A 17,252-nucleotide genomic window follows, 5' to 3' on the forward strand; every position below is an offset into this window, starting at 1 on the left:
CAACGCAGTTGCCTTAGATAGCCCTAAACGTGCTGTAGACAATAGTTTTCCGCTTCCAGGGGTGAAGTGGAGATTGGGATGACATGAAAAGAAATTTTTAAAAAATGTTATCTGCAGCGTGTCTTACATTTCAATGTACTAATTTCCTCACTACAATACGTATGGAGTCGCCATTGAGGAGGTTTAAGCAGGAGAGATGGCGCTACCGATTTACGTTGTGTATTCTTTTGAAGCCGGTGTCGTCATGTCGGACTCCCCAAAAATTAGCAGGCTACTGTTTACGACTCCTTCTCGTTCTTAATTTCTGTAGTGTACACGTAGCACCTGTCCTAAATAGAAATTGTTACAATCGTTCCGTGAGTAACATGTCGGCAGGAAGGCATTTTCACACTTTCCTGTTCTTAAATGCATATTTGATCCACTGATACGACGCATTACGCCTCATTAATGTAATTTGATATGAAATATGGAAAAATTGCTTTCATAATATAGCATTTTCGTCAATGAGGACTGACGAAACATTGTTCGATACTGTTCTCTTCTTGAAAATGGTATGAACATGTTTTGCTTTGTTTGGTTCGTTTCCAATCTCCCCTTCTCACAATGTTCACCCAGAGTCAAGTTGGACTGATAGGAAACATGAAGTCAAGTGACAAAAGTATAACCAAAGCAGCAAAAGTAAACAGCACAAAAAACTTCATATATGCGATATATGAGTGCTTTGGAATTTAAACTTTTATCAGAATGATGGGTACATTTCTAAATGCCGCAAGCTGATAATTTTGAACAATCCTTCCACCGGAAGCTAATACTTGGATCAACTAACATGACGGATATCGGCTTCAAGTTTGTGACGTCATGACAATTCCTCCTATAATATAGTCGACATGTAGCAGAAATTTCACATCTTCGCCTAGTAAAGTCAACAACGTTCATAATTCACGTCGCCCCGTAAAATATCTATTAATTTGTACTTGCTTGTTAATAATTAAACGATAAATTTTTGCTTATCACATATCCGGTTTCTTCTGAAAGTGGACCCTTAAAGAAGTGTAGCGTTAGTTATGTCAGGAGACTGCCGTACGATACATACGGTGGGATATACGGTGTGGGCGGCAGCATGAATACAATTCAAGAAAAGAAGTGCCGACAAGAATTGTAGCAGTTGGTGGAACTATGGCGGCAGCCGCAAATACAATGAATGCAACAACAAAACTAATAATATACTATCAGCAGCTGATGGATGTGGATATAATGGATGTAGCAAATAATCGCAAATGCGCAGTCGATGTGGGTACAGATGTCAAACACGACAGGGAGCAGCTGTTCGCTTCTAATATCCCAATCCTGGTCTCAGAAATAACAGCTGGTTCTGAAAATATACCTAATGTGGAAAGAGTGTGTGGCTCATCTGTCTGTACCCTAAATAACAATAGCGCTGAAGAAAGTATTAGTAGTGCCTCCAGCCTACCAATACTTCATAGACATGCTGTATCCCGACATGATTAGGAGCAATGATATCAATTACAACGAATGTTCTCTTAGTAGAACCATTCGAAACCCCCACTTCATCTACGAAGGCAGTTACACGGAGATAAATTCTATTTAAAAAGACCATCGACTGATGAGCATCCAGTAATTAATCTTTCTATATTCTGGTCGAAGATAACTGTAGAAGAACAGTCACCCGAGACTTATACCATGGTCACAAGATACGTAATTATTTAAAGATGTGAATTATAGTCACGAATAATCATCCAATGTGTTAATGTGATTTTTGTGCTATAATGTACCACTTTCCTACAAGTCCAATTGTTAGTACAGAGAATGATCCTGTCAATATCTACTCAAAGTTATTTGAGGAGATGGCCAATAAATGGCCAGATTATTTCTACATCTACACTGCAGGATCCAAGCGAATCTTAAACGACTATGTAGGGTGCGTCTTTTCCTGCCCGCAGACAGTAGTATATAGGAAACATCAGTTGTTAGAAAACAGTTCAGTTTTAACTGCGGCATCGGTCACTATCCTTAAAGCACTAAAGTACGTAATACATAATGTTCCTAAAAGAAATTGGAATATCAACTGATTCTGTTTCTGTTTTAAATTCAGTGACAATAATAAAGTGCTGCGCATTTCTGAATAATGACACCATCAATGCACTCTACGTAACGGGAAAGGGAAACTGATAGAAATGGAATGGGTGAAAGCTCAACGTGGAGTCAGATGAAAGGAAAAAGTCGTTTAACTTGCTTTTAAATATAGAATTACCATGCACAGAAGTTAATAACAATGTCAAATCCAACATTTTCTTTGGTTAAAAGACAGGAAACCATAGACGCAAGTATAGGGCAGTCACTATGCAGCATTTCAAGACAGGAGCCCACTGAAACCTTGGTTCCACAAAACAAGCTTGAGCAGAAGCTGCATGTCCAGTTTAATAATGGAGAGGCTAAACCTTGGGAATTTTCCAAGACATGTGTGCCGCCTGGGTAGTCGTGAGACACCCAATTGTGAGTGCAGAAATGAAGCAGTTGTTGATATGAACTACCTCCAATTTGTTTTCCCCTTTAAGCATTCATCAAAAAGATCTAAGGAAGAATCTTTCCCCAAAAAAGTTTCTCTTTCTGTGTCCAGTAGCACTCTTGGAAGCTTGACTGCTTGCTATATATTGTATAGCGATAAAATACCTCAACAAAATTAATTAATATATGTAGTGCATGTTCATATGAAGAAAAGTAACTTTATAAATTCATAGAAGAAATGTAACATCAATTAATGGAAAAATACGGTTGCAGTATTTATGATATTTTAACAATTATTCTATTATCATTATAAAACTGTTATCCATACACTCATTTTCATTTTATGACCTGTTCAGCACTATAATTATCCTTTTATATCCTCGGTACATATTTCATGTAGATGTGTGCATGGAGGGTGTTCGTGTGGCAAACAGGCCAGAAACCAATAAAGAACCAACAATATTAAAACAAATATCTGTGGAGTGCCAACATCAAACATAAATTCTCAAGTGCTGCTGTTCACATTTTGAGCTAACACTAAAACTTAAATATATTATTTATTTCCCCTGCTATTCCGCATTTATTTATTACTAACAGCAATGATGAATAGCTGTTTCTAAGAATGAAATCGAAATACCTCAAAGGAGGAAAAGTTTCTGCCACAAAGTTTTAAACTATCATACCAAGAAAGGGTTGCTTTATGTGTTGAAAATGTTGAGTTTAACAGTATTAATATCACAAAGGAAATTTGTGTGGCAAGTGCGTAATACATTTCGTATTGTGGATGTGTGCTGCCAGTCAGTCCTTTGAACTATTTTCAGCAGTTTTCAGCTGAAGATAAGATTTATATCTGACAATTTCAGTCACTACCTCCAGATTCTAAATATATTCTAATCATTGTGGTTCTTTAAAGGAGTCACAATAAGAGCCTGTAGTACTAGTATCTCTGTTATAGACAATGAGTTATTAGTTCATAAATCGCTAATATTCTTCAATTTTTGGACCCAAATGTAGTTTTTTTCGGAACACATTCGTTGTGGCCTACATGGAAGCCGGTTCGCTACGTGGCGGCAGAAAGCATTATTGAATCAGAAACTTGGCAATGCGATCAAGTTTCACACAAAACGTAAAACTCGCGGTGACTATCCGATCTTTTTAAACAACACAATAAAGAGGCATCGGAGCTGTAACTCTGGTGGCAAATAAGTTCAATGCCCTTGCGTTTTTCTCTTCAAAGCTTCAAGCCAAGATCACTCAACATATCACGTTAATATGACTGTTAAACGCATCTACAAAATCCACGATACATTTCAACGACATCTGTTTGTGCTAGCAACGTGAGGACATTTAAAATCTGCTTAGCGCTTACGGCAAAACCTTACGCCACGCTTCCGTTACATCATTTTTGGAGACAGTGTACCCTGACGACAAAATTTGCATTCTTCGCGTCTGAAGGCTCAGTCCATAGATATTTCTGCTCGGTAGGAATCATTGCAGTAGTGCAAATAATGAATATATTGTATTTCCGTAGAAATGGGCGTCACTCCTAATTATGACCACTGAGATGGAAATAAACAAAACTTTCTCATTTATATACAGTATGTTACGTGCCTGAAGATATAATAGCAGCGCATCCAAAAGTCGGGCAGCGATACTCTTTCAGAAGTGCCTCTAATCTATCGCTGTAAGTCCGGTTTAGCTTGTCCGTAATTAATGCAGTGATCGGTATAGTATTTTAACAATCCTCTGAGCAATATTAGTCCGACAACCACTTGGTTTGCTATCTGATCTACATATTAGACAACGTTAGCTCACATTGACAGTCGCGTTTGCAGTAACAGAAGAAAATTTGTTTCGAGACGTCTGCGAGAGGCACTTCTTCCACAGAATGGTGGCTAGTAAAAAAAGAATTCCATTAATGGTGATATTATTTGGTTTTAATATTTTCGAAACACTGAAATATAATTGTCAGAAAACAGATTACCAGTAAGTTATTTTGTTGCTGAGCTTCAATCGCGATTCATGGAATCATGATCAACACCCTTTTTGTATCTTTATAAATGATGTATGGCATTACTAAAAGCTAGAGCAGCCTGGCGTGTGAAAATATAGTAACAGTTTTGCACCCTAATCTGTCTGGCTATAGTTTCAGTAACGTGTTTCACTCATGTCTCATTGCTGTCTCCTTTTTTGTACTCTTCGTTACTATCTACGCTTACTAACATGCTCTTTTCGCGCTTTTTAAATTTCAGGAATCGTAACAACAAAGTAAAATGGAAAAGAGTTGGAGCTGCAGTATCAAGTAGTGAAACAAGTTGAGTCATCTATTAACTTATTTAGCAAGGTGCGATTAGTGCTCACATCGTCTAAACCATAAATGTCGGCTCATTATACTGTCCTGCACCATACGTGCCTGCATCGTCGTTGCTGAACACCCAAACCTCCAAATGTCAGACACTCAGATCGGTACGAAACGTTGTGTGTCGACAGAGTATCAACAAAAACAACGATTTACTTCGTGCTGTATGCTGTCGTCCAGTAGAACATGCGTACACGATAGTTAAAAGTATCCTCAGAAGTAAGAATTATAGCGTGACTGTGAGCTGTTCATTTCAAGGTCAAGTACGACGATCTGACGCTCTACCAACTCACCTACCAGAAATCTTCACATTCAGAGCTCAAAGACACAGTTTGTCTACAAAAAAAGAAAAGTAGGTGAGTTGGTAGAGCGTCAGATCGCCAAACAAAATGTCCAGAGTTTTTTTACAGTTTGCGCGTGAAATTGTTATTTGGGAGAACATTTTTCTCACATTTAGAAGGACGTTCCGGAGTATGTAGCAATGTTCTTTTGGCTGCCTGCTTTCGCTTCGTTAGCTGAAAGTAGCAAACCTATAGAGTACATTTGTGTAGATAGGTAAGTTGTTATCTATACAAATGTATTCAATAGATTCGGCACTTTTTACTAACGAAGCGAAAGCAGGCAGCCAGAAGAACAATGCTACAAATTCCGAAACGTCCTTTTACATGTAGAAAAATGTTCTCCTGTAAAACAATTTCATGCTTAAACTGTTAAAAAAAGATATGGCTCTCCATGAGTTTCGAAATGAGACTTTTGTTTGAAGATCTGACGCTCTATCAACTCACATACAAGAGATCTTGAAACGTGCAGGTCATAGATACGGTTTCCCTATGTTCCGTAGGTCTGGTGTCTCTTTTAATTACCGTTTACGCATCTTCTACTCGACAACAGCACGCAGCACGAACTAATTCGGTGTTTTGCTTGATACTCTATTGATACACTACATTTGGTACCGATCTCACATCTGGTGGTTTGGGTGTAAGCATTCAGGAATAAACTTCCCCCTCTTCCCCCCAACCCTCCTCCAACACCCACGTAACCACCTACCCATCCAAGAACTCACGCAAACACACACACACACACACACACACACACAAACACACACAAATCTTGCCAGAAATGTGTAATGGCGTTTGCTGTTATTTTGCATTCCAAGCTCATAGAAAGCTTTTACAGTATAGTAAACGCCATGATTTTACAGTACTATATTAGGCTAAAGTATAATTGTAGTATCTCTCTCATCGCATATACTGAAATTTTAACTCACCTGAATAATGTTTGACCTGTTTAAAATGCTATGACCTACAGGCTGGAAGCGTTCCATGTCCTTCAGTATCTCTTTGACGCCGACGTCCTCAGCGTCCACTATTCGGAACGCTGTCATGTTAACGAAATTATATTTAAAATCTTCCAAGTCAAACGTCTCGATATCCTGTAAAATAAAACAGTTATTTATTCGAAGTATCGTCGCTTGCAAGCATTGCCAAACACAAATAGCTAATATTGTTTAATCTAGGACAAAATCAATGAAAATAACGTTTCAACCTCCTATGCAGTAATCGCAACATTTCCTCCATTTTGTGGATAAATAAGTGACATTAAGCAAAATATTTTACATGCATAAATGCACAGATCTACCCTGTGAGACAAAAACAAGTAGTAAATCTAGAGTAGGAATCACCTGTAGTAACAATTGCGTCCTGAATTAAGCATAATAAAAAACTGTTCAATATCTGTATCGACTTATAAGATGAAACTAAATTCTTACGTTTCGGGAGAGGGAGACTCTCTTTTTAGTATTCATACGCCTTAATTTCGTTACGAAGATTTAATGTAGTGTTTCAGAAGGGTTGTAGCTATGCCATACGTTAACATTCATTTGCTAATTAGTTCGAAAAAAATTTAAACTGCTATGACGGAAAAATAGATGATCTATGTATTTCCCTTCTCACTTGAAAGTCAAGTATTTTATTTTGGTTGTTGCTGTTATTACGGAGAGTATTTTAGCTCATTAAACACGATTTTTCACTGCCATATGCAATACGGGAATGATGCTTCCTCTGAACTTTTGGTGTCTTGAAACCTAGTGTGGTGTGCGTACTGTTAGACCTTCGGTACACACACCATCAGATTATTTGACTTGTCGCTCTAGCGGAGTAGGCGAGTGTCAGCAATATGTCTCGTGGTTTTATCGTGGCGTGTTTATCTTCTGCCGTTAGGTCAGACGATAGAAATGCCACTTCAACGCTTAGAGTAGCAGATTGACGTTGACAAATTTTAAACAGAACTTGATTAACTTTCACACACATTTATTTAAATAGTAAAAATCATAAACGGCCGGCTGGAGTGGCCGTGCGATTCTAGGCGCTACAGTCTGGAGCCGAGCCACCGCTACGGTCGCAGGTTCGAATCCTCCCTCGGGCATGGATGTGTGTGATGTCCTTAGGTTAGTTAGGTTTAATTAGTTCTAAGTTCTAGGTGACTGATGACCTCAGATGTTAAGTCGCATAGTGCTCAGAGCCATTTGAACCAAAAATCATAAACCTTACTTAACTTGATTCTGGATGCTATTTACAATTGACAAACTGAAGTTCCTTTGGTCTTGGTACGTTAATCTTATTCTCACATATCTCTGATACTTGACAAAGTGTCTATACATTTCTCGTCATGGATATGTACAGGAATATGGTAATCTTATTAGGTGCAGACTGAAACTTGACTATAGACTGATGCAGAGTAATGCAGACTGGTACAGACTGGTGCAGACTGACTAATCGGAGGTCTGTACACTCGTTATAATACCTCGCGCATTCATGTATCACTGCGCGAGTGTGATCCGCAAGGAGAAAAGGTTCTACGTTAGCAGCAATCTCATTGGCTACGTTACATATTAATACGCGGATTGGCGGAAGCAGAATTTGGTCCGTCGCTATGACAGTGCTATCTCGTTGTGCGGAGACGGAAGAGCACTGCGCCTGCGCTGTTGTGCTTAACGGGGCGCGCTCTAGTGGGAAAGTTGTGTACGCGCTGACTACGCGGAACTATGTACACAGCACCTAGTCACTTTCGGCTGCCGTAGTCCGTATTCACATTCGCTGTTGACTGGCACCAGTCACTATTAGCGTCAGGCCACATTAGTCAAGCTTCTAATAATGGAATAGTGGTAATTCACAAAGGATATGTTACTACTTGTTAAATGTTGGCGATTACATTGAAATTATATCAGTCTCTGTGTAGAGTAACAAAATTACATCGTCTTCAGATGGTTACGCCAACTTTTATTCTAGCAGATTAAAACTATGTACTGGCTGAAGTCCCGTACCGGCACACAGTTTTAATCCCTCAGTAAGTTTCAAATTACCACTGCAGAGGTAAAATTCATTCTGTACTGCAAACGTTGTACTCCCAAGAGCTAACCGTGTATATCTTCTTCAGAAATTTTAGCACGTTAGTAAAAAGTGCGTTATCGTCAGCAAAGTCTTACACTAGGTAAATTAAATTGTTTGCTCGAAAGATATTCCTTAACTAGTTACTTAAAACTATATGTTGCTGCTTAATGTCTGTTTTGTTGCTGTTGCCTCTCTACAGCATGCGGCTGAGAAAAGTGCCTGTGAGTGGTGGGGAGGGATTGAGAAAACAGTTCTTCCCCTAGTTCCATTGCACCTCGTTTCTGCCCAAGGTCTACGTTATCGACCGTCCGAAAAATATTGCCTTACCAGTGGGCCATATTGTCAGTATCTCATTTTACGGAACTCATGGCCTATATTTTTTCGGAAATGTCAGTGCACTGCAGAGGTGAGATGATGTAATATATTTGAGTCGCGCGAACCACTCCAGTTCCGGCACAGTTCCAATGTTAATGCAATTTCATTCACTGAAATGTTTTAGAAAAGGCAGTACTATTCTGTGTACATCACCTCACCTCACTCGCTACCGCATTCTTATAGTACACGTTGGTCTCAGCTGTGAACAGTAACGCTCAACTGGCAGAATCAAAAGATGTCAATTAACTATTTTTTTCAACGGTCTTTGCCAACTCTAGGCATTGACAACACTGTAATCAATAGCATTGAATTAGTCATCGATGATGCCATGTTGCATTATCTGCGCCTTGCGCCTCTATCACAGAGTGCGTGGAAAGGAAAAAAAAAAATGGCCGACTGAACACCCTCATATTTGTGGAGTGGTCCTGCAACCATTCTGACTAGATTAGCGAGCTCGTAGATTGTCTTACTGTAGTTGCAGGTAACGTGTAAGTTGCTTCAGGTGAACAGATGACTGTAAATTGTCGTAGATAAACTGTCGTAGTTCACCGTTACGAGACGATCGCAGACTTGTCGGGGTCCTAAATTTAGTCCATTTTAAGTTCTTCACAGAAGATTCCTACAATGTCTGTTCGAACGGTATCCTGTTCAATTTGATATGCACTCTTTCGCGTGGTTTCTGACGTGCTCGTTACTTTATTCTGACATTTCAACGTGTGTGTTACTCGTAAGTTTCGTAAGTTCACACAACCTCTCCCCCTATGTCGGTGTTTCTGCAATTGCGGTCGCCCAGCCTGTACTCGACAGCAACACTGACAGTCTGTGGATCTGATAACATTCCAGTTACTTGTTCTGCCGTACTATTCAGTTCGCGGCGGATGCTGACGACTTATCCATTCAACATACAATTTATTTTTTTCAGTTGCTACTTTCTATGTGAATGGAACTTCCATCATCCTTGTCTGCTATATCTCAAGAAACTGTAAATACAGTAATAACCAGCGCAGTACATCCTTTGCGTCCGGATGTTTCAGTATCGTCTGATCGTGGAATCGCAAGAGCTACAAGTTGTACCGGTCTCCGTAAACCATCAGAAAGAAGGACGTTATAATACGAGGGTGAGTCAAATGAAAACCTTAACTTTGTAATAACAAATCGAAATTTCGCGCCGTTGTCCTGTAAGTTGGTAAGCGTGCTACAAACAGCGTGCAGAATGGCCTGTAGGTGACAGTATAGTGCAGATGCACACATACCGTCGCAGTATCAGTATAAAGACGGCCGCCTCACTTGCGACTTGCACCAGGGAAGAACAGCGTTCTGTTATTCGGTTTTTGCATAGTGAAGGTGTGAAACCTATTGAAATTCATCGACGAATGAAGGTTCAGTACGGTGATGCATGTTTGTCACAGCAGCAAGCCTTCGAATGCAGTAGGAAGTTATCAAATGGTGTGACTTCAGTGAAAGATGCTCCTCGTCCAGGTCAGGCACAACGAGTTACGACTCCACAAAACATTGCAGAAGTTGAAGCCATAGTGAAGTAAAATCGCCGAGTGACACTAACTGACATTGCAGCATGTTTACAGATTATTCACGGGTCAGCACACAACATTGTGCATGATGTGCCCCAGATTCACAAACTGTCTGAAAGATGGGTTCCACAGCAGCTGACTCCTGAAGTGAGAGAACGACGTGTTGATGCTTGTGAAGAGCTTCTTCGGTGCTTTGAACGAGAAGATGATGGCTTCCTTGCAAGAATCGTTACTGGGGACGAAAACTGGGTTCACTTCCATCAACCGGAAACCAAAGAAGTTTCGAACAGAACCATCAGCAGGGAAGGATATGCTGACTCTCTTTTGGGGCGAAAAAGGCGTCATTTTGGAGCATTACCTGCCTAGAGGGACCACTGTCACCAGTGCATTATATACAGATCTCTTAAAAATTCATCTGCGGCCTGCAATCAAATCAGAGCGACGTGGATTGCTGTCAGCAGGTGTCCTTCTGCAGTATGACAATGCAAGGCCCCACACTGCCCGTACAACAGTTGCAACAATCGCAGACCTGCATTTTGAGTGTCTTCCTGCTCCATCATACTCAACGTACATTGCCCCAAGCGATTTCCATATGTCTGGACCACTTAAAGACACAATGGGAGGAGCGAAGATCCGTTCTGATGCATGCGGTGCATGAGTGGTTACGCAGACTACCAAAAGAATTTCTTCTAAAGGAATTTATGTACTTTGTTAACGCTGGAGGACTTGCATTGAGCGTGGGGGAGTTTATGATGAAAAGTAATACAGCTTTGTACCACTTCTGAACAATAAATAATATGTAAAAACAAATTTAAGGTTTTCATTTGACTCACCCTCGTAGAATTTAATAGCCCGTCGACAACGTAGTAATCAGAGGTGTTGAGTCTTCTAAACCAGGGCTTTTCAAAATGTACGTCGTGGCTACTAGGAACGTGAAGGTCCGTAGTTTCATACAAAAATAGTTTTATTTCCTTTCTGATAACAGGAATAACCCGTGCGCTGGTAATGATATCTAGCGGGCCAACAAGTATGTGTTTTTACTACGGCAGTGTGCTAGATGGCAGTCGAATCGCACTACACTTTTTTGATTTTACTCGGCAACAACCAGTTAGAAGATTAGTTTTGCCAAAGGCAGATGGTTCATAATTGTTGTCTCTCTGTCATCATGGACAAAATTTTAAATGTAAGTACAAATACATGACATTTCAAACATGTCATGCTCTTCTAGTGATATGGGGAGACGAAAATGCAGGAAGTGTGATGAAAGTTGCTTAAATTTCTGTTTTATGTATATTGCTGTATAAAATTAAGAACGACCACAGTAATCCATTTGTTTCAAAGTCCTAGCTACTGAAACCACAGTTCCAGATAAAATGACACTATATCTGGACAAAAATCACGGCAGTTCGCTAAGCAAACCACGAGAATACTTCTCCCTCAAGTTAAAAGAAATGACTGAATCAATAAACAAGCGAAGGTTCCATCAAAGGCTTCACATTCATCCTACGTTGCCTACCGTGTAGCACATAGCACTAAACCTCACACCACAGCGGAAGACACTGAAGGAGGTGGCGAAGTGGTAAGCACACTGGACTCGCATTCGGGAGGACGACGGTTCTATCCCGCGTCTGGCCATCCTGATTTAGGTTTTCCGTGATTTCCCTAAATCTCTTCAAGAAAAAGGCCGGTATGGTTAATTTGAAAAGGGCACATCCGGCTTCCTACCCCATCCTTCCCTAATCCGATGAGACCGATGACCTCTCTCTTTGGTCTCTTCCCCAAGAAAACGAACAATAGTGGAAGGCAGTTCTTTACCATCTTTTTGGGCGTGGTATTTATTAGGACAGGTGAATCAGCTCCAAAGCGATTGGCAAGTGCGCCTGTGTCAGACAGCAGTGCTAGTCATCTAATACTCGGTAGGGGTGACGCTATTGATGATCAGCTGGTGAAAAACCACACGTGTAATGGCGGTTTCGTTATTCAGTTGGATGAAGCTAAGACAACAACGGTGATGAGAATCTAATTTCTTCCATGTAGTTTATGCTCAACAACAAATTTTGTGAAGATCTGCTTTTATGCAGAAAAATAACTCTTCGAACGAATGAAACAGATATCTCTGAAATATTTCATTCTTTTATGGAGGAATACAACATTAATTTGGAAAATTTTGTAGATGGTTGTACGAATAGAGGTCGTATTAATGCATACTGTTACGCCAGATTGCAAGCTCTAATGTATAAAGAGCTCACGCTATTGGGACATACTGTTGTATTAAGCGAGAAGCACTAGCATCAAAAACCGTAAGCGCTGTCCTTCATGAGGCTCATCAATCAGTGATTAAAATGGTAAACTTCATTAAAATTCGGTCATTTACTTACAGATGTTTTCAACAAATGTTCACTTTTTCCCAGTTCATTACAGTAACTGTCGCTGGATGTCACGTGTGAATTTCTTGAAATGGATGTATGAACTCAGGAATTAACCTTACTGTTACCTTGTTCTGGAGAATCGTTTGAGTTCCGTGACATTCGTAGACACTGATTGCTTTGAAGTTGGCGTATCTTTGTGATTTCTTTGAGACACTCAGTTCTTTGAACGTGAGAAGGGGTAAATTATGGTTTAACGTCCTGTCAGCAGCGAGGTAGTTGAAGACTGAACAGAAGCTAGGACCACGGAAGTACGGGGGAAGAAATCGGCCGTGCAGCTTTCCAAGGAACCATCCCCGCGTTTGCCCGTAGCGATTTAGTGAAATCACGGAAAATCTGAATTTGGACGGCCAGACTGGGATCTGAACCGTCTTTGAAGTATCCGTTCAAGTTAAGGAGACCAACAACATCGAGGCCTTCAGAAAGCAGCTGCTGTTATTGAAGTAAAAGTAGGCTGATAAAGATATATACTAGGTTCTCCATATTCTTCGGACGGTTTTAGCAGACAATGACTTTTACTTAGCCAGGGGACGAATTAAAGTCAAACGAATTTTATGCAACATTCTTTCAGTGAAGATCTTATATCAACGCTTACCACAAAGAACAAATGAAATAAATTAATATTTCTTCAGAAACCACGTTGACATCGACGTTCACTCCCTCATCACTGTTTGCATTTTGGACCTTGGTGAAGCAGGAGTATGCACAAGTAGGCAACAAGGCCCCACGAGTTTTGATACCTTATGCAACGTTCTATGTGTGTGAGACAGAGTTTTCAGCATTGTCAGTCATCAACACGAAATGTAGATAGCGAAAGAAAGTGCAGAAAGGGATGCAGTTCTCCATTTCGAATCTTGTCCCGAGATCTGAAGAACTGATGAAGAAGCAAGCTGATCCTTCCCACTGATTTCACTGCAACATTAAGATGTAACATCATTAAAAGTAGATGAGGATGTGTTATGTCAACAGTCAATAAAGGAATAACTACTCCTATTCATTTCTTTTTCTAAACTTAAGGTTATGCGCACTACATTGAGTTGGAAGAAGGATGCGAATCAGGTGTGCTAACCACTGCGCTACCTCGCTCGATCGAGTTTTGATTTCGTGTTCGAAAGGAGTCATGGGTTTCTGTGATCAGGCCAAGGGAGTCGTGGCCTCAGAAAGTTTCAAAACCACTGCGCTAAAGTGTTTCCGCCATCTCTACATGCTTCTCACATCATACCGTAACTCTAATTAAAACTTAACTAAAGCTGCAAAAATGCAGCTGAGTATACGATTCTTGGTAATGACAAATCCCTTACAAAACTTCATACTTAGGAGCCATAAGTGTTGTCATAACATGTTACATTTCATACTATATTCGCTCCAGATGAAAATGGATTACAGATTATATAGCCGCAAGCAAAAGAACGTAATAGATGTACTGACTGGATTCGGTTATTTTTCGTTTCAGTTCGTGGTATAGCCGTTACAGTTATCTTAACTATGAAAACAGGAAAAACGTCGAAAAATTCCAGTCGTTATCAAGAAATACTGTACATGATAAAATAAGCAGATTGTACATTACGACGAACTTGAAAGTTTTAGTACAGCCGGGCATTGTACTGCGTAGAGTCAAATATTACAGTGAAGCATATTTGCCAGTTAGGAGGTCACACTAATGTTTTGAGTGTGGATCTTACATGCATTGAATTTCATATGAAATGTCACCTTATGATTTAGATGATTAGTTCCCTGTTTGTGTAATAAGCTTGGCAAGTAGTAGACTAAATAACTGTTATTACATGCACTTAACAACAGAATGAGCTAAGTTATAAAGATTTGAAGGACACTTACAAAAGTTGTGAAGAGGTAATGGTATTTGTAGTCGTTCATCTGCAGTTGTAGTATCTGAAAAGTGAAACAAAGCAGATGATAAATAAAATGCAATGGTCAAAATAAAATTAGACCACAGCTTATTTCCAGCAGTTAGTTCATGGCCCCACGCGAATAGTAAACGATTGTGAAAACACACTTGACCTCTCGGCAACAAATAATCCTGAGTTAATAACGAGCATCAAAACTGATTCAGGTATTAGTGAACACAGGGTCGTTGTAGTGAGATTGAATATTGTAATCACCGAATCCTCGAAAAATAAGCGAAAAATATACCTACTCAAAAAAGCAGATAAAAATTCACTTGATGCCTTCCTGAGAGACAATCTCCACTCATTCCAAATTAATAATATAGTTGTAGACCATATGTGGCTTAAATTCAAAGAAATAGTGTTCGCAGCAATTGAGAGATTTATGCCAAATAAATTAACAAACGACGGAGTTCATAGTCCTTGGTACACAAAACGGGTTGGAACACTGTCGCAGAAACAACGAAATTAAACATGCCAAATTTAAACAGACGCAAAACCCCCAAGAGATTTTGGTCGTATGTGAAGTATGTTAGCGGCAAGAAACAATTAATGCCTTCTCTGCGCGATAGCAATGGAGATAATATCGAAGACAGTGCTGCCGAAGCAGAGTTACTAAACACAGCCTTCCGAAATGCCTTCACAAAGGAAGACGAAGTAAATAATCCAGAATTCGAATCGAGAACAGCTGCCAACATGACTAACGTAGAAGTAAATATCCTCGGAGTAGTGAAGCAACTCAAATCACTTAATAAAAGCAAGCCTTCTGGTCCAGACTTTATACCAATTAGGTTCCTTCCGGAGTATGCTGGTGCATTAGCTCTGTACTTAACAATTATATACAACCGTTCGCTCAACGAAAGATCCGTATCCAAAGACTGAAAAATAGCACAGGTAACACCAATATTCAAGAAAGGTAGTAGAAGTAATTTACTAAATTACAGGCCCATATCGTTAACCTCGATATGCAGCAGGATTTTGGGATATATATTGTGTTCGAGCATTATGAATTACCTCCAGGAAAACAGTCTATTGACACACAGTCAACATGGATTTAGAAAGTTTCGTTCCTGTGAAACACAACTAGCTCTTTATTAACATGAAGTGTTGAGTGCTATCGACAAGTGATTTCAGATCGATTCCGTGTTTCTGGATTTCCGGTAGGCTTTTGACATGTACCACACAAGCGGCTCGTAGTGAAATTGCGTGTTTACGGAATATCGTGTCTGTTATGTGACTGGATTTTCGATTTCCTGTCAGGAAGGTCACAGTTCGTTGTAATTGACGGAAAGTCATCGAGTAAAACAGAAGTGATTTTTGGCGTTCCCCAAGGTAGTGTTAAAGGCCCTTTGCTGTTCCGTATCTGTATAAACCATTTGGGAGAAAATCTGAGCAGCCGTCTTAGGTTGTTAGCAGGTGACGCTGTCGTTTATCGACTAATAAAGTCATCAGAAGGTCAAAACAAACTGAAAAACGATTTAGAAAAAAAAAACTGAATGGAGCTAAAAGTGGCAGTTGACCCTAAATAACGAAACGTGTGAGGTCATCCACATGAGTGCTAAAAGGAACTCGTTAAACGTCGGTTACACGATAAATCAGTCTGATCTAAAAGCCGTAAATTCAACTAAGTACCTAGGTATTACAATCACGAATAACTTAAATTGGAAGGAACACATAGAAAATGTTGTGGGGAAGGCTCAGGACACTCAGAAAATGTAACAGACCTACTAAGGGGACTGCCTACACTACGTTTGTCCGTACTCTTCCTGCGTGGTCTGGGATCCGTACCAGATAGGACTGACGGATTACATCATCGAAAAAGTTCAAAGAAAGGCAGCACGTTTTGTATTATCGCAAAATATGGGAGAGAGAGTCATAGAAATGATACAGGATTTGGGCTGGACATCATTAAAAGAAAGACGTTTTTCGTTGCGACGGAATCTTCTCACGAAATTCTAATCACCAAATTTCTCCTCCGAGTGCGAAAATATTTTGTTGACACTGACCTAAATAGGGAGAAACGATCAACACGATAAAATAACGGAAATCAGAGCTCGTACGGAAAGATATAGGAGTTCATTCTTTCCGCGCGCTATAAGAGATTGGAATAGAGAATTGTGAAGGTGGTTCAATGAACCCTCCGCCAGGCACTTAAATGTGATTTGCAGAGGATCCATGTAGTTGTAGATGTAGATTATTTTTACTTGACACATTTATCAATATGCCGATGAGAAAGTAAAATCGAAATATATTTGTCTATTTGTACTATCTGAATGCAATTAGTATGTATCTTTGCAAAAATTTTCTGAGTAACGACTGTGCAGGATAAGTATGTGTTTGAACTACTTGTTTACGTACTATTGCAGTATGCTTGTAGTACTTCTGAACTCCCTTATCCTGCGTTCGTGGAAATCTAAAGTCTTCAGTCAAAGAGCCTATCAGCATGAGCAACCACTATGTTTTGACTTTTTAACTAACTACTGGCAGTATCCACATTGTTCAAGGGTCCTAGTTCGCTATTTAACAGAAACAGCATTTTTACATCGGCCATAATCGAGTGACAAATACCTTAATATATCTTGCTTCGCTGCCGTTGCATTCTTGTTGGACTTTTGTGCAGTCAATACAGTATTGAGAGTAACTTCATTGTTCTCTTTGCATCTTATTAACCGTTATCGGCAGAATGGCTTGTGTATGCCACCTCTAATGTTTTTGTTCTCCTTAGCTAGGTGAATCGGTTTTAA

At 39.8% G+C, this 17,252-nt stretch overlaps 1 protein-coding gene across 1 annotated transcript in view; it reads right to left on the minus strand.

Annotated features, from left to right (window-relative positions):
• The window catches only part of LOC126456503 (glutamate receptor ionotropic, kainate 1), a 338,468-nt gene that overhangs the window by 165,375 nt on the left and 155,841 nt on the right, over positions 1-17,252 (minus strand). Inside the window, exons 4-5 of the mRNA XM_050092256.1 lie at positions 14,441-14,494; positions 6,153-6,317 (exon numbers count right to left, since the gene is read on the minus strand). Of these exons, the coding sequence (XP_049948213.1) occupies positions 6,153-6,317; positions 14,441-14,494 (219 nt within the window). The remainder of the gene's footprint in view (positions 1-6,152; positions 6,318-14,440; positions 14,495-17,252) is intronic.

The sequence above is a fragment of the Schistocerca serialis genome, chromosome 1 (assembly GCF_023864345.2).
Source record: "Schistocerca serialis cubense isolate TAMUIC-IGC-003099 chromosome 1, iqSchSeri2.2, whole genome shotgun sequence".
Classification (NCBI taxonomy): Eukaryota; Metazoa; Arthropoda; class Insecta; order Orthoptera; family Acrididae; genus Schistocerca; species Schistocerca serialis.